The sequence below is a fragment of the Penicillium taxi genome (genome assembly GCF_028828555.1).
Source record: "Penicillium taxi strain IBT 34144 chromosome Unknown utg000005l_segment0_segment0, whole genome shotgun sequence".
NCBI lineage: Eukaryota > Fungi > Ascomycota > Eurotiomycetes > Eurotiales > Aspergillaceae > Penicillium > Penicillium taxi.
Window position 1 is genome coordinate 3,663,457 of NW_026643207.1, and position 21,617 is coordinate 3,685,073.

At 47.9% G+C, this 21,617-nt stretch overlaps 7 protein-coding genes across 7 annotated transcripts; 4 read left to right on the forward strand and 3 right to left on the reverse strand.

Annotated features, from left to right (window-relative positions):
* Positions 1 to 145: 145 nt before the first annotated feature.
* Positions 146 to 3,273, forward strand: N7495_008665 (CheY-like superfamily; the record flags this gene model as incomplete). The annotated part of the gene is made up of 2 exons (XM_057211316.1): positions 146 to 1,719; positions 1,773 to 3,273. 2 exons carry the CDS (start codon positions 146 to 148, stop codon positions 3,271 to 3,273), a joined length of 3,075 nt encoding a protein of 1,024 aa, XP_057060859.1.
* Positions 3,274 to 3,929: 656 nt separating this feature from the next.
* Positions 3,930 to 7,980, reverse strand: N7495_008666 (uncharacterized protein; the record flags this gene model as incomplete). Its single annotated transcript, XM_057211317.1, has 10 exons — positions 3,930 to 4,342; positions 4,405 to 4,508; positions 4,563 to 4,690; positions 4,760 to 5,128; positions 5,205 to 5,837; positions 5,893 to 5,901; positions 5,957 to 6,122; positions 6,174 to 6,404; positions 6,460 to 7,833; positions 7,892 to 7,980. The coding sequence occupies 10 exons, from the start codon at positions 7,978 to 7,980 to the stop codon at positions 3,930 to 3,932; spliced, it is 3,516 nt and encodes a 1,171-aa protein (XP_057060860.1).
* A 544-nt stretch (positions 7,981 to 8,524) lies between these two features.
* N7495_008667 (putative mitochondrial carrier protein) lies at positions 8,525 to 9,934 on the reverse strand (the record flags this gene model as incomplete). The annotated part of the gene is made up of 1 exon (XM_057211318.1): positions 8,525 to 9,934. The coding sequence occupies one exon, from the start codon at positions 9,932 to 9,934 to the stop codon at positions 8,525 to 8,527; it is 1,410 nt and encodes a 469-aa protein (XP_057060861.1).
* Positions 9,935 to 10,266: 332 nt separating this feature from the next.
* On the forward strand, positions 10,267 to 11,963 carry N7495_008668 (putative F-box protein (Pof7); the record flags this gene model as incomplete). Its single annotated transcript, XM_057211319.1, has 2 exons — positions 10,267 to 10,686; positions 10,737 to 11,963. The coding sequence occupies 2 exons, from the start codon at positions 10,267 to 10,269 to the stop codon at positions 11,961 to 11,963; spliced, it is 1,647 nt and encodes a 548-aa protein (XP_057060862.1).
* Positions 11,964 to 12,816: 853 nt separating this feature from the next.
* Positions 12,817 to 14,810, reverse strand: N7495_008669 (PAS-associated C-terminal; the record flags this gene model as incomplete). The annotated part of the gene is made up of 5 exons (XM_057211320.1): positions 12,817 to 13,134; positions 13,197 to 13,629; positions 13,683 to 13,833; positions 13,885 to 14,630; positions 14,689 to 14,810. 5 exons carry the CDS (start codon positions 14,808 to 14,810, stop codon positions 12,817 to 12,819), a joined length of 1,770 nt encoding a protein of 589 aa, XP_057060863.1.
* Positions 14,811 to 15,813: 1,003 nt separating this feature from the next.
* Positions 15,814 to 18,318, forward strand: N7495_008670 (putative ATP-dependent RNA helicase (Hrh1); the record flags this gene model as incomplete). Its single annotated transcript, XM_057211321.1, has 2 exons — positions 15,814 to 17,919; positions 17,983 to 18,318. The coding sequence occupies 2 exons, from the start codon at positions 15,814 to 15,816 to the stop codon at positions 18,316 to 18,318; spliced, it is 2,442 nt and encodes an 813-aa protein (XP_057060864.1).
* Positions 18,319 to 19,051: 733 nt separating this feature from the next.
* On the forward strand, positions 19,052 to 20,767 carry N7495_008671 (uncharacterized protein; the record flags this gene model as incomplete). The annotated part of the gene is made up of 1 exon (XM_057211322.1): positions 19,052 to 20,767. One exon carries the CDS (start codon positions 19,052 to 19,054, stop codon positions 20,765 to 20,767), a length of 1,716 nt encoding a protein of 571 aa, XP_057060865.1.
* Between the last annotated feature and the right edge of the window lie 850 nt (positions 20,768 to 21,617).

A 21,617-nucleotide genomic window follows, 5' to 3' on the forward strand; every position in this document is an offset into this window, starting at 1 on the left:
AGGGGCGAAGATCTTTCAACACGGTAAGATCCTCTCAGATCCTACCAAAGTACCATTTCCCCCACACCGGACCATCTCTAACTAAATATTTAGTGTGATTGACATTTTCACGTTTCTACAAACGCATTATAACTCTTAAACCCCCATGCCGCCCGTCATGGCTGTGGAGATGAGTCGGGCCGCCGATGTGGACCTATTCCAGGCACGGGCGGCACTTCAACATCAACAGAGCCCAGAGGTTTCAGTTCCTCGAGAATTCATCACCCAGATTGTCGAAGAGCTCATTCAGTGTCGCGAAGCTCATTCATCTATTGCCGAGATCGAACGAGAATGTGGTCATCTCCGCAAAGAACTGCGCAAGCACACCCACATCAACGAGGCTTTTCAAAAGGAACTTCGTGAGATTGGCGAGATTATTACTCAAGTCGCCCGTGGAGACCTTTCTCAGCGTGCACGCATGCACCCACTGGAGATGTCACCGGATATTGCGACGTTCAAACAGACTATCAACACCATGATGGATCAGCTGCAGGAATTCAGTCAAGAAGTTTCCAAAGTTGCTCGAGAGGTCGGTACTGAAGGTGTCCTCGGCGGTCAGGCCAAGATTGAGGGTATTCGAGGTATCTGGGAGGAGCTGACTGTCAATGTCAACGCCATGGCAAACAACTTGACTACGCAGGTTCGCGACATCACTACTGTTACTACGGCCGTCGCCAAGGGAGACTTGACCCGCAAAGTTCAAGCAGACTGCAAAGGAGAGATCCTGTTGTTGAAAAATATCATCAACTCTATGGTCGACCAACTACGTGAATTTGCCTTTGAAGTGAGTAGGGTGGCGCGAGAGGTTGGCTCAGACGGTACTCTCGGTGGCCAAGCGGTTGTTCATGGTGTGGAGGGCACCTGGAAGAACCTGACTGATAACGTCAACCGAATGGCTTCCAATCTTACACAACAAGTCCGTGAAATCGCCAAGGTGACGACCGCCGTTGCCCGTGGCGATCTAACTATGAAAGTGACTGCGGATGTGAAGGGCGAAATCTTGGACCTGAAGCTCACGATTAATTCCATGGTCGACCGACTTAATCAATTCGCGTTCGAGGTTAGTAGGGTAGCACGCGAAGTTGGAACAGACGGCACCTTGGGCGGGCAAGCGCAAGTCGAGAATGTCGAGGGTCAATGGCGGAACCTCACAGACAACGTCAATACAATGGCTCAAAATCTCACAATGCAAGTTCGGGGCATTTCCAACGTCACTCAGGCAATCGCTCGTGGAGACCTGAGTACCAAGATCGAGGTGCATGCGCAAGGTGAGATGTTGACATTGAAAGAAACGATCAATAGCATGGTTGATGGCCTTGGTCAATTTGCATCAGAATTGAAGATTGTGGCAAGAGATGTAGGCGTGCGTGGTAAGCTCGGCGGTCAGGCAAATACATCAGGATCTCACGGCATATGGCGATCCATCAGCGAAGATGTCAATACCATGGCAGACAACCTCACCTCGCAAGTTCGAGCCTTCGGGGAGATTTCGGAGGCAGCAGTGAGCGGCGACTTTACATCCTTGATTACCATCTCAGCATCAGGAGAGATGGATGACTTGAAACAAAAGATCAATAAAATGATCTCTAGTTTGCGAGAGAGCATTCAGCGTAATACTGCCGCTCGTGAAGCTGCAGAACTAGCTAACCGCAGCAAATCCGAGTTCCTCGCCAATACAAGGTACGCAGCTAACCCCAACCGGCCTAGAGAAGATTTTTGCTTACAAGTCCCAGTCATGAAATTAGAACCCCTATGAATGGTATCATTGGGCTTTCAGCCCTTGCTCTGGACACAGATGAACTGCCTGCATCTGTTCGAGAGACCCTAAGTATGGTCCATAACCTTGCGATCAGTCTCTTGACCATCATCGACGACATTCTAGACATATCGAAGATCGAGGCCAACCACATGATCATTGAAAAGACACCATTCAGTCTTAGCAACACCGTGTTCAGTGTACTGAAAGCCCTAGATGCCCAAACGAGCGAAAAGGCAATTGGACTGGTTTATACAGTTGATGGAAACGTGCCAGATTTCCTGATTGGAGATGCATATCGACTACGCCAAGTTATTTTCAATCTCGTGGGAAATGCAATCAAGTTTACTGACAGAGGCGACGTTCATGTCACGATCAAAAGCATTGAAGACGGTTCTGGCGCAGCAGACGAAACGAAGTTCGAATTTTCAGTGTCAGACCCAGGAATCGGCATCGAAGAAAGTAAATTAGGGCTCATCTTCGACAAGTTCCAGCAGGCAGATGGGTCGATGACCCGTCGATTCGGAGGAACGGGCCTGGGACTTGCAATTTCCAAGCGCCTTGTTTCCCTCATGGGGGGTGATATCTGGGTCACATCGAGCATGGGCCAAGGCAGCAAGTTCACTTTCACTTGCCGACTCAAAGTTAGTGAACCCCCACCAGGGGTCTCAGAGGCAGTTATTCCTTACAGAGTACGCCAAATTCTGCTCATTGATGATAAACATGCGGGCGAGCTCCCTATCGTGCCTATGTTACGAGAACTCGGTCTGAAAGTGACGGTCATGACCGATGAGGAACTCACACTGAACCATTGCAAGCCGGAACTTTGTTTTGCATTTGCTGCAATCCTCGTTATGAGTATGGGTACTGCGGTGAAACTCCGTTCCTATAGTGGATTCTCAACCATTCCGTTAGTAATGGTGGTATCGGAACTGTCCCTATCAATGAAGACGGCTGGAGCTCTGGGAATTACATCATACATCACGACTCCCTGTCGAACCATCGATCTCTGGAATGGTATTTTCCCCGCCTTAGGGAGCCGAACGATTCACACCCAATCAGGAAATGATCGCCCGTTATCTATCCTGCTAGCGGAAGACAACGATGTCAACGTCAAGGTAGCCGTGCGTATTCTTGAAAAAGGCAAACATGCGGTGACTGTCGTGGGCAATGGTCTGCAAGCCTTGAAAGAGGTCAAGCGTCACCGGTACGACGTCATCCTCATGGATATTCAGATGCCTGTGATGGGTGGATTTGAGGCAACGACCAACATCCGCCAGTACGAGAAGGCTCAGGGTCTACCACGAACACCTATTGTGGCCCTCACTGCGCACGCGATGCTCGGAGACCGAGAGAAATGCATTGAATGTGGAATGGATGATTATGTGTCGAAGCCATTGAACCCGAATCTGATGATGGAAACCATATTGAAGTACGCTGCCTTGAACAGCTCACCACTGGCCGTCGTCGCACCTTGAAACGAACCGAGACCAGAGACCATTTATCTCATGCCACACCATTTATTCCATCTATCCCAATAATCGATCATCGATTACCGACTTTCGATCCCAACCATGATCCCTCGAGCTCAGTAGCTGTCCCAATTTCTTTATGACGGAGTCCCTTTTCAAATCAACGCAAACAAGTTTGCTGTAGGAGTTCTGTCCCTTATATTCTTCAGTCCCAGCCTTTTGCTCCTGCTGCACCTACATCATTGCTTTCATTCACAGGCGGAGTTTTCAAGGGTTTGCATTTCATAAATGTAGTTATGTCAAGCCACTCACAAATACATGGCAGGTGTTTTTGGCTTTCTTTATCTATTTCTCCTTTGCTACAGAATACGAAGCAGCATACATATGGAGTATTCATCATCTATTTATCTAAACGAATCAATTCATGTTACCCTTCATCAAAGATATATCCATGGACGTATGGTTTTCACGTGATATTATAGTCCTGATAGGTATATTTACTATTCATACAATACTCATTTTTTATTTAGAGCCTTGGAAGCTGCCTAGGTGGGTTCTAATAAAGACTACGGATAAAATTCTAGACGCTGAAAAGTGACTTGTATAAATTACTACAGACATTATCTATTAAGGTAACTAGATATGGAAAATAGAACAATAACCTAAACAGAGAGAAAAGACCTGTTAGACACACTCCTCCTCCTTGGTCTTCCTTCAGAAAACCTCCCAGCTTCAGCACCTTGAACTCTTCTGTCTTGATTTCTCCTCTCAGTTTCAAAAAGAAGACCCTTCCCATGCCTCCTCTGCCAGAAATCCTCCTTCTCAAACTTTGTCTCATTTTCCAAGTAGCCGAGCCAATGATCTAACTTCTGGCGCATGGCCGAGTCTTCTGGTACATCCAAAGTAGGTAATCTTTCCTTGAAAGAATCCCAGTGTAAAATTCTTCCAATGGGCTTGAATATGAACTCTTTCATGAATCCTGATCCGATCTTGTGGGATTTTGTTACTGCTTCGCGGAGGGTTTCACTGAAGGCTATCAGGAGGGCGAAGAAGATTATAGCGAAGGAGGCAGGGGCTGATAGTATGTTAGTATCGAAGTTTTTGAAGGGGGTGATGTGACGAGCAGTTTTTCCTTACCTGCTATCGCGAATATCGTTCGCAGTGATAGATTTGGCGGTTCGCCGCTCCATTCTCGGGCGTTCATGCCGAAAAGTGATGTGAAGAATGATAAGGGGAGGAAGCTTTGGAAGTTAGTCAATGTGGGAATACGCAGCCACGCCAATCTGGGGGCTTACATTACGGTGAAGATGGTGAAGACCATCACTGAGCGTGATTGGTTTTGGGTAACCTCTGCTTGCCATCGAGCCATCTTTGCTTCATCAACATTTGCTTGTTTCTGCTTCAGATCAAGTATTGTTTCCACCTGATCCCGAGATATTAATTAAAAAGGGTCCAGTGATGGTAGATTGAAAGGAGAAGGAAAAAAACTTACAGCTTTCTGAGCAGTGTGACTATTATCTTTCATTTCCCCAATCTGAGTTCGATACTTGTTGATACTTTCTTGAGCCTTGTCTAAAAATACCTTGCCACATCCTGGTCCCTCGAAATACCTCATCATCTCTTCGACGACAGTGTTTTGCTGATCGAGAAGCCTAAGTATGGTGGACAGCTCATCTTCGATATCACGGAGCTCAAGTAGAACGGAGAGGTCATCCCGGTTTCTCCGGGCTATCTGGTGCTCCCGATAATCGCGTTGTTCACTGTTCATGGTCTTGCCATTTGCTGTGCGATTTTGATTGACTGGGCGAATTGAGAAGCCGCGGTTACGGAATCGTTTGAATGATTTGGTTAGGGATTCAGTCTTCAAAGGTGAGTTAGTCAATATTCCACTTCGGAAGGTTTTATCTTGTGAGATATAGTGTTGGGATGAAGCTTACCAGAATACTTATAGATTCTTCAAAGATACGAAGAACTTGCAAATCATGATTCAATGTCTTATCGAGGAGGACCGTGACGGCATGTAGCATAATAAGAGCCGCAAGATCTCCAGCTGTCTCAAATCTCCGAGCAAGGTCACCGTTCAGCTCGTTATATATGCTACTATGCAAATTAGACTGTTCGAAAAGCACACCCTCAGATGTCGTAGCTTCCTGCTTCGGGAAAAAGGTAACAATGGTCTTTTGGTCAACGATCCACAGCCAGAGTTGATCGACCATGAGCACATTACCATCCATGAACTCAGGTGGGTCTGAATAGTCCGGGTCATCGCCTTTTGCATCGAGATATTCCTTTAGTTGGGTGTCGAGAAATGCTGGCCTGCGCGTACGCTTCCATAACATCTGATCATCATCTCGAGCGACTGTTGAACGGAGATTCGGGTATCCATATTGATCTAGGGTGCGCCTGAAGTGAACGGGAGGCTCACAACCTAGATATTGCCAGATTAACTTGGCTTCCACAAAACTTGAGTTAAAGATGCGATTTGGAACTGGATGGGACCGGCCCTGGCGTAGTCGGTCTTCAATTACTTTGCGACGTTGAATTAGATTCCGGTAAGTATCCCAATGAAGCTAAATGACTGGTTAATTGATCCTCCTTCAGTTGCTTAATTTGATAATAACATACGTATGGGACCTATTTGAAAGATAAGCAATATTTCTTGTTTCACAAGAACTCAGAATATACTCACATAAAGGGCGAGTTGAGGATCTTCCGCAGAGCCGAGTTTTGTAAACGAGTTATCATTTCGACGGGAGTGAATACACCCAGGCTTTACAAACCGAGCGTGTGGCTCTAGATGCCGAGCCCTATTGAGATTAAGATACCAATTCTCATCGTTGATAAATCTCCTCATGCTAGATAATCACTTCAGTTTCTATTATTCAAATAGCCCCAAAGATGCTCACAAGTTTGTATCGTTTCGGTCTTGACACGCTCTTCGAATCACTCGTGAGACCCAGCCAGTATGATTATAAGGAACGTGGATCCATAATAATTTTTGGGTATCAGGCTCTGGTCGACTAAGGCCCGGGACAGCCCGTGGAGTTTCTGATGCACTTCCGTTTTGATAGGCACGATCTCGTGTAAATACAGGAATCGTCAGATGATCGGAGTTTCGAGGTGAAGATGGGGTATCACTGTCACGATGGTGAGCATATTTTCTATTGAATAACTATAGCCAGTATTCCTTACGATACTGCGGGTGAGCTCGGCCTTCGAAAAGCTCTTTCTGGGGCGTTACCATTATGAGCTCCCAGCGAAGTTAGTCCAATATCTTTCGGGTTATATGCACCCCTTCTCCGGCCCACTGGAGGAGGGGGACTCTCGCTAGGTACCCTACCAAAATATCCATCACCGGTTGCCTCTGTGATATGGATAGTTGGCGATTGATAATCTGGATCTGTGAAGCTTTGGTTATGCTGCAGGGATAGCTGTGAAGGTTCTTGGTTTTCATCAATACGATGATGATGATGATGATGATGATGATGATGATGATGATGATGATGAGGGTCGCTTTTGTCATGGTTGTTAACGTCAGGTCGCCCTGTTCGTGGAATTGAATGTTGTAAGGGGCGCGGACTGTCAAAACTACTGATAGAAGAATCATCGACTTCACCAGAAAAGTCTCGCTTCAGCCGATCTCGAAGACACGCTGCTGGGCCTCGAGAGAGGTACTCTTCGAGAGATACATTTGTTGACCACATTTTCAGCGGACTTTCGTCACTGACGCCTAGAGAGGGATCTTCGAAGAAGCCGTTGATTTGCACCTTAACTTCCCTTTCCACATTTAATTCTGTATGGCTGTGCGCAGACAAATCAACAGCATTACTGACAGCATCTTTCAACTCCTCCAAGAAGCGTTTCAGGGGTAAATTCAGGCCTTGAAAGCGAGCCGTTCCCATGTGGTCTGTAGCCATTGGGATTTCCTTTTCATGTTCAATATCCAGTAATCCGGAGCGTATTGAAGTGAGGGGAGCGCGGAACTCTATCTTATTGTTTGTCTCTGGATCAACGATATGGAATATCGAGTCAATGGTCTCAAGGTAGGACCATACTTTCATATCCGACGACAGCCACTTAAACTGATTAGAGAGATTCCACAGATACTGCTGTCGGGGCCGCAATTGTTCACGGAGTGTAGCCGGTATATCGTGCTCAAGTTTGAATAGATCACGAATACTTAGCATATATTCATCGGCTGACAAGTAGCTGGAGCCTTGGTGGGGTGTCGCAAAAAAGGCGATACCATAACAGTTGCTCAAAAGTTGGTTCGGCTCGGTCCGCGATGCGAAGGCCAAACACGCCTTGGCCACGAGGCCACCTGTGCTATGGCAAATAAAGAAGACAGGACGCCGACTTCTTTTTTCCGGCTTTGTTAGCCGTTCAAAAAGCTGTCGACCCAGCTTTTCAATGGTGTCCGCTTCATACAGTGTACCGTAGTTGTACAAATGTATTTGCGCTGCCGGTATATTCCTTAGTAGCCCATGCTCCAGCCAAGAGGACCCTGGCCGTCCTATCGCCCAGACCGTCCGAGGGTTTGTACCTATGGGGGGTATAGCAACAATGCTGCAGTGGAGTTCGTTGTCAACTCTAACTTCTCTTTATGGCTATCAGACCCACTTACTCCACGGTTGTATGTTTCACTGGATTCACGAGTTTATCAAACCAAGACCGGGTGGGCTCACTGTTCGAGGGCAACGGCGGTGGCTGCATATTTTATTGTAAACATTATATTTTTCTGTAGTTGAAGGTTCTGAAATGACAAACTCAGACTGAAGAGCAAGGTTATAAGGTAGTACCTACTTTCTTAAGTTGGGGAAATTCAGCCTCACCCCATACATACGAGGCACCGGGCGCACTCATCGCCCCGCTCGACGCCACCAACTGTGAGTCAAAGCACCTTCACCTGGGTGAATAATGGGTGAATAATGTTGTAAAGAGCGGAAGAAGCCGCGTTTTTATGCAGATTATTCATAGAGTCGTATTCTACAGAGACGTGGGTCATCTAGGTACTTTTGATCCAAACAATCCACTCCAAACAGGTCCCACAGGAGATCACTATTATACAAAGATCTATAGATCGGTGGATGCGGAATCATCAAACAAGGAAGCCAGCAAGAAAGAGATAATCAGAGGAGAGAGAGAGAGAGAGAGAGAGAGAGAGAGAGAGAGAGAGAGAGAGAGAGAAAGAAAGAGGGGTGATCGGAGAACGATCGCATGCATTATAAGTACAGAGAGAGAAGGTAGGGAAGAGAGGTCAAGAGTTTTCTGTGTGTCGTCGCTCGTTAACCTCTCTTGCCATGCGCTTTCCGAGTTCGTAAGTTGAGATCATAATGGCACAGGCCGGTGCTACCTTGAGACAGCGTGCTGACCAGCCACTGAAAAGACCCGCAGTTCCTTCCTCGCGGAAGATATGCAGGAGGAATTTGGGAAGAGAGAGTTTCTCGGGAACTATTTTGTTGAACGGGAGTGATGGTTGTGGCTTGCCGGCCGGTATGTGATCATCAATATGCCGGAAGACTTGTTGTCTGGTCTTGCCGACATCAAAGGGTGTTGTGACAAATGCTGCCACTGCTCCAGAGGATGCACCGGCGATGAAGCTATCGAGGAAAGCTGTGGCGGATGAGGAGTGATCGGGGTCGGTATGGGAGAGATGGGGCGCTTTCTGACGTGCTGTCTCAAGGCCATGCTTCACCTTTTCATATCCCCACCAGTATAGACCTGAAAATGGCACGTCGCGCCACATCGTAAGTGACAGACCACGCCAAAGGGAGGTGTATCCTTTCGCCTGCGTCATTTTGTACAATTCCTGGAGAGTGGCCTTGAAATGACCCGCTCCGGTGCCAGGAGTGGCCTGGAGACGAGTCCGAAACATCTCAACTGGACTCGTCGCTGCCGCTGCCGCAGTTCGCGCGATGGCACCAGCTATGAACGGTGCATATGCATCGGGAACATGGTGTTTCACCAGACTCCGATCATCGGTACGCATCCAGTCGTAGCCGGCGAAATATATAATATTGGCCGGCACACCCATCATCAAAGTCGGACTGAGACCTCGCCACAGCGTCCGGAATCCTTCATTTCGAGCAATCTTCCTTAGCCCGTCAATGGTCGATGTGAAGGTCCGTCGCTGTGATTCTTCGACGGCACAGTCTATCGCTGGGCGTGCCTGTGCCCCAATTGCTTCGGATTGGGGGCCCATCATACACATTTGTACATTATCTCCCACCCAAAATACCTCACGACAACACGCCGTGATTCCTAGGTTCGGCGGGAGGTTCTTCAGGGTATGGGTGGTGTGAGAGGTATATTGCGAAGCATTGAGAGTGTTCTGAGATTGGAGGCGAACTCGAACAACATCTAGGGGAGTAACTGCTGAGAATGAGCGTATATTCTGATCCTTGATGTCATCATACTTACCAAGCAACCCGGTGAAGATGTTGCCAGCTGTCGCAGATATCATTCGTTGTCCGATGGAGATATCACTGGTAGCAGGAGTAGAGCTAGCCGTGGAGGGTGTGTCCGTTCCAGCTTGCGCCATTATTGTAGAATTGTCAAAAAGTGATGTCCATTTCGCCTCCAGTGAGGAGTCGATGTCGGTCGCGAATTCAGATCCAGGCGATTCTGGATGGATCGAAGTCGCAGGGAAATGTAGAGTAAATGGCATTCAACTGATAAACCACAGCCTTTTATGGTTTGGCGAAGCTGGTTGTTGAAGGTCAGTTCGGAGAACTAAAGAAAAGATGCGTCACTAGATTATTTGATTCGGGGTTTTGCGGGCCGTGGCGCGTTGGTCGGAGATAAGGCGGTCTTCTTTTTTCACTCTTCAAGAACCTCGGAGATTCAACCACCGACAATCAATGGCACTCTTTCTCCTGCTTGTATAGCTTTTATTTTTTTTCCCTCTTTACCGGTCTGAGCTTGAAGTAAACCAGTGGATCCTCGGCATTCTTATCAATCTATTTGATCTCCGAGACCGGACATTCATCTCCCCCCGCCATGGAAGACAACGCCGATTTAGAAAAGTTCCGCCGCGAGTGGAGAGAGGAGGTTGCTCACAGATCTACTCACAGAGCTCCTCCTCAACAAAGGACCACAGCTCCACGGCCCTCTCAATTTACACCAACCCACCACGAGGCGTCCAGCCGAAAAGATCACGAAGCGGAGGGGCCCTCCCCGGCGTTGTTTGACAATGAGGCGCCACTTGCCCGAAAGGAGCTATCGCAGCAGGTTGGGGAGCTACCGCAGCTGCTTGAACATCTTCAGATTGAATCAGAGCATGGGCATGAAGAGGATGGGTTTACTCGGCGGGCACACCATGAACCCAACTCGGCTTTGGAACACTTTGAACGGGCTGTTGAGAAAGAAGCTGCAGGAAACTTGGGGGACAGTCTACAACACTACCGCAAGGCTTACAGGGTGAGTGTAGATCGCCAGTGCGTAAGATATTCTCTAACACTGGCTTGAAGCTGGACGCGAGTGTAGACAAAACCTATCGCGACAAACACTTTGCCCATGTATGGGGTAATAAGCCCGCTCAGCCTAAGCCCAGCGCACTTGAGCCCGAGTCGACCGCTGCTCCAGCACCTGATGCTGAGCCGGTGACCCTATTAACCTCGGAGCTGATCGAATCCTTCGTCAATCTGCCGATTCCACAGGCCGAGCCGGTGATCGAGAATACACCACCCCCACCATGCCCCATTGCGAAGGTCCCCTCAGAAGTATTAGTGGAGATTTTGCGCCATGTTGCACTACGAGATCCTGCGAATTTTGGTCGAATGGCTTTAGTGTGTAAGAAACTAGCCTATCATTTTGCACATGAACAACACATCTGGCGACGAATATGCCAAACACGAGAATTTGGATTCCAGGGAATGCATTACGAATTTGCGTGCGACAACCTTGGACAGACGGTTTATACACTCAGTGGTAAACGCTACACCCCGTTTCCGATTGATGCTCCGGTGGAAATCCCCAAGCCCTTGTTATCATGGAGCCAGGTCTTTCAGTCTTATCCTCGAATTCGCTTTACTGGTATCTATATTAGCACTGTTAACTACACTCGACCTGGTGCTGTTTCCGCCTTTCAAAGCGTATCGTGGAACAACCCGATCCACATTGTGACCTACTATCGCTTTCTACGATTTTACCCGGATGGCTCTGTGGTCTCTTTATTGACTACTACCGAGCCAGTCGATGTCGTACCGTATATCAGTAAGGAAAACATTATGGCTGCGCGGGCCACCAAGAAACATCGTTCGGCCCACGATCACGGTGAATCATCAGTTGGGACAGCTGGAACTACTGAATATGTGCCAACCATCGCCATGCAGTCTCTGAAATACGGCCTTCGTGGGCACTGGCATCTCACTTCACCCGTTCCCCCAGAGACTTCCGACAACGAACAGATTACCGAATTGACCTCAACGCAGCAACATTCCGTTGACCCACGAGACCTCGTCGTGGAGACAGAAGGTGTGGACTCTAGGTACACCAACTTAATGCATCTTTCCCTGCGCTCTCCGAGTGCTTCCAAGTCGCTTGCGAACCCGTCCAGAAACACGAAATTGGTCTGGAAAGGCTTTTGGAGCTACAACAAGCTCACTGATGACTGGGGTGCGTTCCCACTTCGCAATGAACGGGCTTATGTTTTCCGTCGTGTTCGAGGCTGGGGTCTCGACCCAATTGATGACTGATGATCTGAATACTATTTTCAAATTTTCATACGAACTTTTCTTGTATAGACTTGACAAGACTATCTTTTCATCCATTTGATACTGCTTATGTATGGGAATCCATACATATACAGAGAGTTGCAGTACTCAAGTACACCACGCGCAGTTTGTCAGCCATCTCTCTAGAAGCCTTGTCTCTTTGAAAGTAGTCTGCTTGGAGAAGCACAAAGCTAAGAAGTTAGAGAGCATAGAAAGTTAATCTGATGGCGATTGAAGAGGCAGGACTAGTGTGACAAATATGGCGACTCCCTCCCACATTGAAGGCAAAGGTTGAAAGAGCTGAAGCTGTGTCCATGGAGTGATTTGGACCGAAAAGCATGGCTAAGCCTGTCCTTGCGTAATCGATTGCCGCTGTCGCTACTATGATTGACCCTATCACAGAATATACTTGGATAGGATGCTCGTTGGACTATCGCAAGGATTAGCTAGGCTATTTTTCCATTCAAAAGGAGCTTTATAGAGCCTTCGAGCGACATGTCATCTCTTCCAGGATTGCTTCTATTGCTTGGAGGACTGGAAGGTTGTTATTGATCAGTTCTAGCTCAAGATTTCCAAGGTTGACGTATTTCCTCACCGATCACCCCTCAGCTTTTTACGCGCGTCACGTAGGTACTTGTTCTGAAACCTCTGGTCGGTATATAGCCAGGTATTGATTTTTCAACTATAGCTACTTACGTGCCGCAGAACATTGCAAGAACTTGGAATGGTACATCATGATTAGGTTGCTGGGCTTTTGTATAACTATGTTCTATGTTGAAAGACGTCGAATTCACATATGCATCTATCCATCATGCATTCAAATGCTCTTCAAAGGTTAGCTTCTCCAGTGAATTATCTGCTCCTCTTCGTCGTCATCGACGACTAGCACCATCCATACACCTACTTGCCCATTCGAGGCATAGAGAGGTGTACAGTGAATCCAGCGGTTTCGACCTTCAGAATTGGTGCGTGTGACCCATTTGATACGTGCCGTAACACTACGGCCTTGCTGGATCGCCTCTACCAGTTCATCAACGACCGAAGGGGGACTTCCGATCCGTGAAAGGAAAGAAGACTGGAGCATACCCGGAATCTGGAGCGACGGAGACGTAAACAGGATGCGAAGAGATGGGTAGGGCCTAATGAGAAGATACTGTGGCTATGGATCAGCTCTGGAGATCAACCGTAACCGTCAAATATTGGAACAGAACTTACATTCTCATAAACTCCTATCAGTGACCCACGCAAGTAGGGTGATTTCATATCACGTAGTCGAATGGCTTCCTTCTCACTATCCATTGAGCCCCGTACCCACGTTCGGTGGCGCATGCTGGCTTTGTTTTTCGCATTCGTGGGCTTGTACAGATCACCGCCATGTTCTTGGACGGAAACCAATTCTCGTGGACTAAATAGTTCGCACAGTTCTTGGAATGCATCTTTTTCGTCTGGCTCAGGTTTTTCAGATACGCTTTCTTCCTCCGGATCACGATAGCGGAATTTAAGTTCAATCAACGACTCCATTTGTGCTCCCTCTAATACTAAGCCGGAGACGTCAATTTGTGCGCCGATGAAATATTTCACACGACCCTGGCTGTCGCAGAGGGGTGCACATTGAAGTAAGTTCATGAATGGAGAGCCGTCTCGGCGACTGTATCAATGTAAGTAAGGTGGTCGAGCTTGCTGTAGATGAGGGTGATATACTAGTTCAGAAACAACTCAGAATGATGTCTACATTCTTTGATAGCGTCTCGAAGACGCCGTGTACTGTTTGGGTTTGTCTTTGGTCCCTGAAGGAAGCGGCAGTTTCTTCCAAGAACATAGTCCATGCCGTACTGGGTTGTGCGATGAAATTCTGATACTGTCAACGTCCATAGCAAGCAAGAACATCGGTTGGGATACATACCTTCTGAAGCGAAGATAATGGGGTTATCAGGCCGAGATGGGTCCGTCAGACAAAAAACTTCAGCCAAAGCATTAGATGTATCTCGAAACTTCAATGGCAGCGTGCCGCGAACACGCTCTTCGACGATCTTGCTGGTGATAGTAATACATCGCGACGTAATGAAAGCCGGCAATTCTTCCGCTGTCAATGCCTTGAGTCCATCACGAACCCTTTGCTCTAGGAGTTTATTGATTGTGACTCCGACACGGTCATTTCCATCCTGGATTAACTGGACAGCAGGTGGTGGAACATCGACTGCCATGCGAACTAGCGCATTGGCGTACTCGATTGATTTGAGCGCTTTCACCGCAGTCAGATAATATGACAGTGTAGAGATCGAGCGCGGGCGTTCCTCGATCAGAAACTCTCGAAACCGAGTCAAATACTGAGGGTTTTCGAGTATAGAAAGCATGTGTTCAGCGCCAAACATCACATCTGATAAGCGCTCCAGTTTATGGAGCGGTGTATCGAAACCATCGTAAGGCGCAATTAGATCATAGGATGCGCCTTCCTCGCTGACAGGATGGAACTCTTCGGCCCCATCGTACGGATTAAGTTCTTGCAGAAGGGGAAGATTATTGGTCGTGAAATTTCGGCGCATGTTTTTGATAGAGGCATCGGGAGTATAGATTCCATCCTCGTCTATGGCATCGAGGTTTTTGATGTGGACCGGCGGTTGAGGAAATTCATCGAGTAAAACATCAGTTCTTATATTTTCTTAGCTTTTATATCCCAATTGAATTGCATTTTGGTTGTTGCGCTTACCGAGATGTTCTACCAGACTCCAAGGCCCATTCATGGTACTCATCAGGAAGGGTATCTGTGAACGAGCGCACCGACTCATTGTCAGGACTACTCAAACCAGTGGGAAAATCTCTGACCGACATGGCTCAGAGATTTCTGTTGGTTTCTTCCTTCTACTATCGCTTCAGAATATCTTCAAAATGTGGGCTGAATAGCATTTAATAAATCAACATTGGAAACTATCTCCACCAATTGGATAGAACCCGTCAATTGAATACTGATCGGCAAGCTCACCGTTCTCGTCCTGCCAAGTGAGAATGCGATGCAACTGTCTCAGGGGGGTTGCAGGATTTATGTGAGTGCGCAATGTGAGAAGTCATATTTTGACGAGTAAAAGATCGATCGATGGCGGCTGAAGTTGATGAGAGTGGAATTGATCTACCAAGCTAAATGCAAATGATGCAATAGTGCAGGATAGGGTTCTGTCAAGTATCGTTTAACGTAAACAACATTCGAAGATCGTCGATGTGCCCGCGACTATTGATTTTTGCCTTTGCGAACAACGGGCGACGGAGAACAATGGACTCGGAAAATAAAGATAAGCTTCTCCATTTTACATGTCACAAGTACGCTCCATTGAAGAACATATGGGGTAACTACTGTAGCATAGTCTCATTGATCGTTTAGTCTCTGGGGTATATCGGCAAAATGAAGGTCTGAGCGTTGAGCTAGAGCACAATGGGAGGCCTAAACTTGAGTCTGTCGAACAGGTTCACTTCGGAAGACGGCTAGTTCTAGCAGCCTTGGAATACCCTTGTTCTATTTGTAGAGATTTCGAATGTATCCTTTCGATTCAGGAGTGTCGACCCTCTACTCGGGTTCAGGCTCGTATTCTCAAGCCTCCAGACACAGGATCAATTAGGATCGAGTAAAAGTGACCTATGGGTAGTGACTCTAAAAAGCAAGTGAAGTCAACCCACTATGGAAATAACTTGGGATATCGTGTGCATAAAGTGCATTAGCGAAGATTAGCAATGTTTATATAGTAGGAGTCCCCTTGACTGATCAATAGCGCGATAAGCTGATAAGAGAAAATTTCTGGAGATCAAATCGCGGAGATGCACAACTCCCTTGGCCTCGACAATCATGCCGGAGAAGGTGTTCACAAAGTTTGATGACCTGGAAAGGGATCCAGTCTCTCAGAAAGTCGAAAAAAACGTACTTGAATCTATCCCGGTAGAGGATGGGAAGAGAAAGAACCGGGTGAAGAAGCGGAAGCGCGACGAGCCAACCGATGAAGCAGAGTCCTTATCCCGTCGCAAAGATGAATCAGATCAGAACGAGAGACCTGTTACAACACCTGAAGAATATAAAATTGTCGTAGCACCCCAGCCGTCAAACAACAACAAATCTGAAAAGCCCAAGTCGAGCTACAAGTCCAAGTCGAAACCCAAAACCCTCACCGACACAAAGACCAATTTCTCCTCTCTACAAAAAAGGGCCAGTGCGCTGTATGAACAGCGAAAAAATCTGCCCATCTTCGGAAATGCCGACGAGATTCGAAAGAAGCTACGTGAGCAAGATGTCATGCTCTTGGTCGGTGAAACCGGTAGCGGAAAGAGTACTCAGATCCCACAGTTCCTGGTGAACGAGTTCTGGTGCCGACCGACACCCGCGAAAATAATACAAGAGGATGGCTTAGAAAAGGCCATTACAGTTGGTGGATGTATTGCGATCACGCAGCCTCGTCGTGTTGCAGCCATTTCACTGGCTCGACGTGTGGCGGAGGAGATGGGAACCCCCCTGGGATCCTCTTCGCCTGCTAGCAAGGTCGGCTACTCTGTGCGGTTCGACTCGTCTACGTCCCCGAGCACTCGAGTGAAGTTCTTGACGGAGGGAATGTTACTGCAAGAGATGTTGCATGATCCGTGGCTAACACGGTACAGCGCCATTGTGGTCGACGAAGTCCACGAGCGCGGTGTGAATGTTGATCTGGTCGTCGGGTTTTTGCGCAACTTGGTCTCTGGAAAGCGGGATGGCCGTGGAGGTGTTCCTCTGAAAGTTGTTGTTATGAGTGCTACGGCAGATATGGAAAGTCTCATGGGATTCTTCCAGGAGGGATTCAAGCTCCAAGAGAAAGAACCAAGGCTCAAAATCAAAGATGTGGCGCATGAACTAACACAAGCCGAGGAGAGCAAAGGCATCTCGGTCTGTCATATCAAGGGTCGGCAGTTCCCTGTCAAGACTATCTACTCGCCAGAGCCAGTGCACGATTTTGTGGACGCTGCTCTCAAGATCATTTTTCAGATTCATTACAAAGAGCCCATGCCAGGTGATATTCTGGTATTTTTGACTGGTCAGGAGACAGTTGAAGCTTTGCAGCATTTGGTAAATGAATACGCCACTGGGATGGATCCTGCCCTACCCAAAATCCAAGTGCTACCGCTATTTGCAGCTCTTCCCCAGGCCGCCCAGCAGCGCGTCTTTATGCCTGCACCACCTCGCACTCGCAAGGTTGTATTGTCAACCAATATTGCTGAAACCTCAGTCACTGTATCTGGAGTGCGCTATGTTGTTGATTGTGGCAAAGCCAAGGTCAAGCAGTTTCGTACGCGACTCGGTTTGGACTCTTTGCTAGTGAAGCCCATCTCTAAATCTGCTGCCATTCAACGAAAGGGTCGAGCAGGCCGTGAGGCTCCAGGACAGTGCTTCCGTCTATATACAGAAAAGGATTACCTAGCTCTCGATGAGACGAATACCCCGGAGATTCTGCGGTGCGACCTGAGCCAAGCACTTTTGAACATGAAAGCGCGTGGTGTGAATGACATTGTCCAGTTTCCCTTCTTGACGAGGCCACCGCGAGAGTCTCTCGAGAAAGCATTACTTCAGTTATTAAACATTGATGCTCTTGATGAGTTTGGAGGCATTAGTAAAACTGGCCAGAAAATCGCCAAGCTACCTCTAACCCCCACACTGGGACGAGTGTTATTAGCCGCCTCAGATAACGGCAGCGAGTGTTTAACAGATGTGATCGACATTATCTCCTGTCTCAGTGTCGAGAACATTTTCCAAAACACCACCTCCGAAGAAAAGAAGGAAGCCGCAGAAGCCGCTCGTCGGGATCTGTACCGGCGCGAAGGTGATCATCTGACCATGTTGGCAACAGTACGGGCCTACGCAGCCGAACATGTTGACCGAAAGGCGTGGGCTGAGCGACACCTGGTCTCGCATCGGGCTATGCAATCAGTAATGGTAAATTGTCTCATTCCCCGATCTATCCCGAAGAACCCGTGAGGCTCTAATGCAACTAAACAGGATGTTCGAAAACAACTCCGCACTCAATGTCGTCAGGCCAAAGCCCTACCGCGTGACGAGGAACTGGATCAGAATCGAGATGCAAATCCTGTCTTGATCTTACAGAGTTTCCTCAGCGGTTTCGCGACTAGCACTGCTCGGCTCGTCCCCGATGGTAGTTATCGCTCGATTGTTGGCAATCAGACCGTTGCTATTCATCCTTCGAGTGTGCTGTTCGGAAAAAAGGTAGAGGCCATTATGTATAACGAGTTTGTGTTTACAAATCGCAGTTATGCTCGTGGTGTGAGTGCTGTGCAGATGGACTGGGTTGGTGAGGCCTTGGCTGGTTCATCTTAGATACCCCTCAGCCATACACCAACAGTGAAAAACATATTTTACGGAAGTAAATAAGATCATGAAATAAAAGCTACATATGTAACTGTATGTAGAAGATTTCCTTCCCCCAGTAGGGCTTTCCTAAGCTAGCTACCGCCTCTTTAACAGGCTCAGTAAGCTGCTTTGGTTTCACCACGTGACAGGCCAGGTCCGTTCTGAGGCAATACAAAGTAAGCCCTCAGCGACTGATCAGTGAGCATGATTGGCTGCTCCCTGCTTACTCAGAGATCGACCAGATCTAACTTAACAATTAGTTAATGGACCAGGGTCGGAAACGTACGGGAGTACCGTATGTGATGAGTTATCCCCTAAGTCTGTTGGGCAAGTCACGCATGTTGGCTGAGTTATCGCCTGATTATTGCCTAAGCCGGGATACTTGTCAACAGACAACACCACTCTAGAAATTCTTAATATATTAATTCATACTCCTTGATCTTCACCGTCATTGAAAATCCTGTATGAACCCATAAAATTGCCGATACCGCCACTTTGTGTTATCCGATCTCCACCGCTCTATCACGCCTTATCACTATCAACGCATCATCGGTGGACCCTTTATTTCAATATACTTGAGGGCTCCTCCTCCTTTTAATAGACTCCTTTTAGTTCTTTCTTCCTGCTCTATAATTCTCCTGGCCGCTCCTGCGGTCTCCGGAGAACTTTCGCAGTATACAACGGGACAGCACATTCCATTATGGCCTTTCGAGTACCCACACAGGCTCCACACCGGAAAACCTCATACTCAGCCCCCCAACCTCCTCCACTGGATATACCTTCCACTGCAAGCGATCAACAATCTGATGATACCACACAATGGGTGCTCTTCTCCCCAACGGCCCAAAGTCATACCACGTCGACGGGCCGTACACGCACCGCCGGCGCTTCACGCCTGAGCGACTTTGGCTCATTTGGCACTGTAACTAGATCCGCAGCTGGTGCTGAGGGCGAAACGATAGTAGAAGATGCTTTAGATGACCCACTGGATGAAGATGGAACGGAACTTGATAGCTTGGACGATGGCTTGAATGCGTTCCGTGCCCCTTCAGCGGACCCTACATCCTCCGAACAAGTCGATCAAGGGCCACTGGCTATGCTTCCGGCCCATGATGGCTTAGGAAGCTTCCAGGCATCGAGCCAAATGGTCCAAGACCAAATCTGGCGATATGAACAGTATAACCCACGGAGGCAAAATGCCTACGGGCCCCATCAGCGTCGTCGGTCGAGTGTACAACGATATCTAGACACTGTGAATGAGACAGGTGTGGATGTGGAGAGAGATCGCTGGCAAAGGATCGAACAGTGGCGGATGGACCAAAATAGGGCGTTGCTTCAGGAGATCGAGAGAGAGACTCGTCAACGCCGGAACAGTCGTACCAGCCAATCAAGTGTACCGCGGTCTGTTGATTATACATCTGCGTCTCGGATGACTTCAGAGGCAGTGACTCCAACAAAAGGAGATACAGAAATAGAGGAGTCCTTCTTGCAGAGAATCACTCGCAAGGTGATCCGAGATCTGATCGGAATTGATGATTCATTATTATCTGTCATCTTTGGAGAGTCACTGCCGCAGGACGAGCAAACTCTCTTGGATGACCCCGAGAAGCTAGACATGGAGACTGTACTGGCTCGTGAAGCCGATCCAGAACACCCAGATGCGCCAATGTGGCAGAGCCATGTCCTCCAGCGCATCGCTCGTGAGCTTGGAATTTTAGTACACCAACTCTGCGAGCACCCTGGTGCTTTCACCACATATCACCAAATGATTAAGGACATCCCATACGAATATAAAACAATGCCTCACAATAACTTTGCAGAGAGCGGAGTCTCCCAAAGACAATCCGAGCCCGCAGACACAACATCGGCTGATACGAATACCGAGTCAATGTTCTCCCCCGATTTCATCCCCACCCTCCAAGATGCAAATAAAGAGCACGAGGCAGGATGGGGAATTGAAGATGAGGAACCCGCCCACCAGCAACAAGAACAGGAATACTGGGAACACGGCTTGGATGTCATGATGGTATTCCGCTATCTCCGTACCCGCTTCAGTCGCCGGGGCTATATGGCCTCTGAGAAATACTCTCCATCTTCCCCACGTCTCACACAAGATCCCTCCCGCCGTGCAGCAGTCATACGCCATCACCACCCCCTGGTGGCGCGATCCCATTCTCGCTCCCAACCACAGAGCCGTCTCGCATCAGGACCTGTAGGCGTCTCGTCACCCCTGATACGTCCGCATCTCCGTCGGTCAAGCTCCAGCTGTGCCAGCCAAAGTGCCAAATTGTCGGCTATTTCTAGTCGGCGTACAGTGACAAGCTCTAGCAGAAACTACTGGGACATTGGTGGTAGTGTCGAGAGTAGCAGTGCCATTGGTGTCGGAGCTGGACTCGGTGCCTGGGGTGAAGTGTGATTGTATCTTTTAGAAGTGGAGATTGATTCTCCGTAAATGACTACTATGGACTACGTAAGAAAGCGCATATTTATCTGCCTGTGGCTCATCTCAGGCAGTGTTTACAGGTATTTGGACTACGGCGTATAGCGTTTTTGAGGCTTTTTCGATCATCTCGGGATTTCTTGTTACATTTTTTGCACTATTTTCTGGCTACGCCTGCTGCATATAACTAACTGTATATGGACATTATTTATACAGTACCGTAACTGTTGTCACCAGTTGCATTCTTCTCGAACCCTCATTGCTAAGAGGTGCATATATTATGAGCAGTATACCTGTCAGTGGGAGCTGTATTGTGTATCAATTCGAAACATAGCAGTGCTACTCTGTCTTTTGTCACCCCAAGGTTTGATACCAATATGTTTCGCCAAGCATCCAGTAGCGTGATTCAATCCTTGAGTTCGCCATACGATCTCGCATATCGTGCGTCTCCTGCAATGAGTGCAGGGTGAGAGCTGCAAGTTCCACAATGCGACGCATTGGTTCTTCCCTATCCAGTGGAGCCGATGATTTAGATTTCAACAATTCAAAAATTGAGAAGCTCCAGTATGAGACTCTCGACTGCGTTGGCGGCTAATGTGTAGAAAGTGGTCGTTCACGGTATTTCGATGGGTAATTAGGCAATAAATGTCATCGCTGAGTAGGATTGACTTTCCCCTCGCCTGGTAAAGAATCGGGCCGGTGAAGAAATATAATTATTAGGGTACCACTACTGCTATCTACCTATCGTGGACGTTATGAGCAAGCAAGCTTATACGAGGAATACATTAGGTACCTAGGTACTCTGCTTAATATACTAATCATCGAT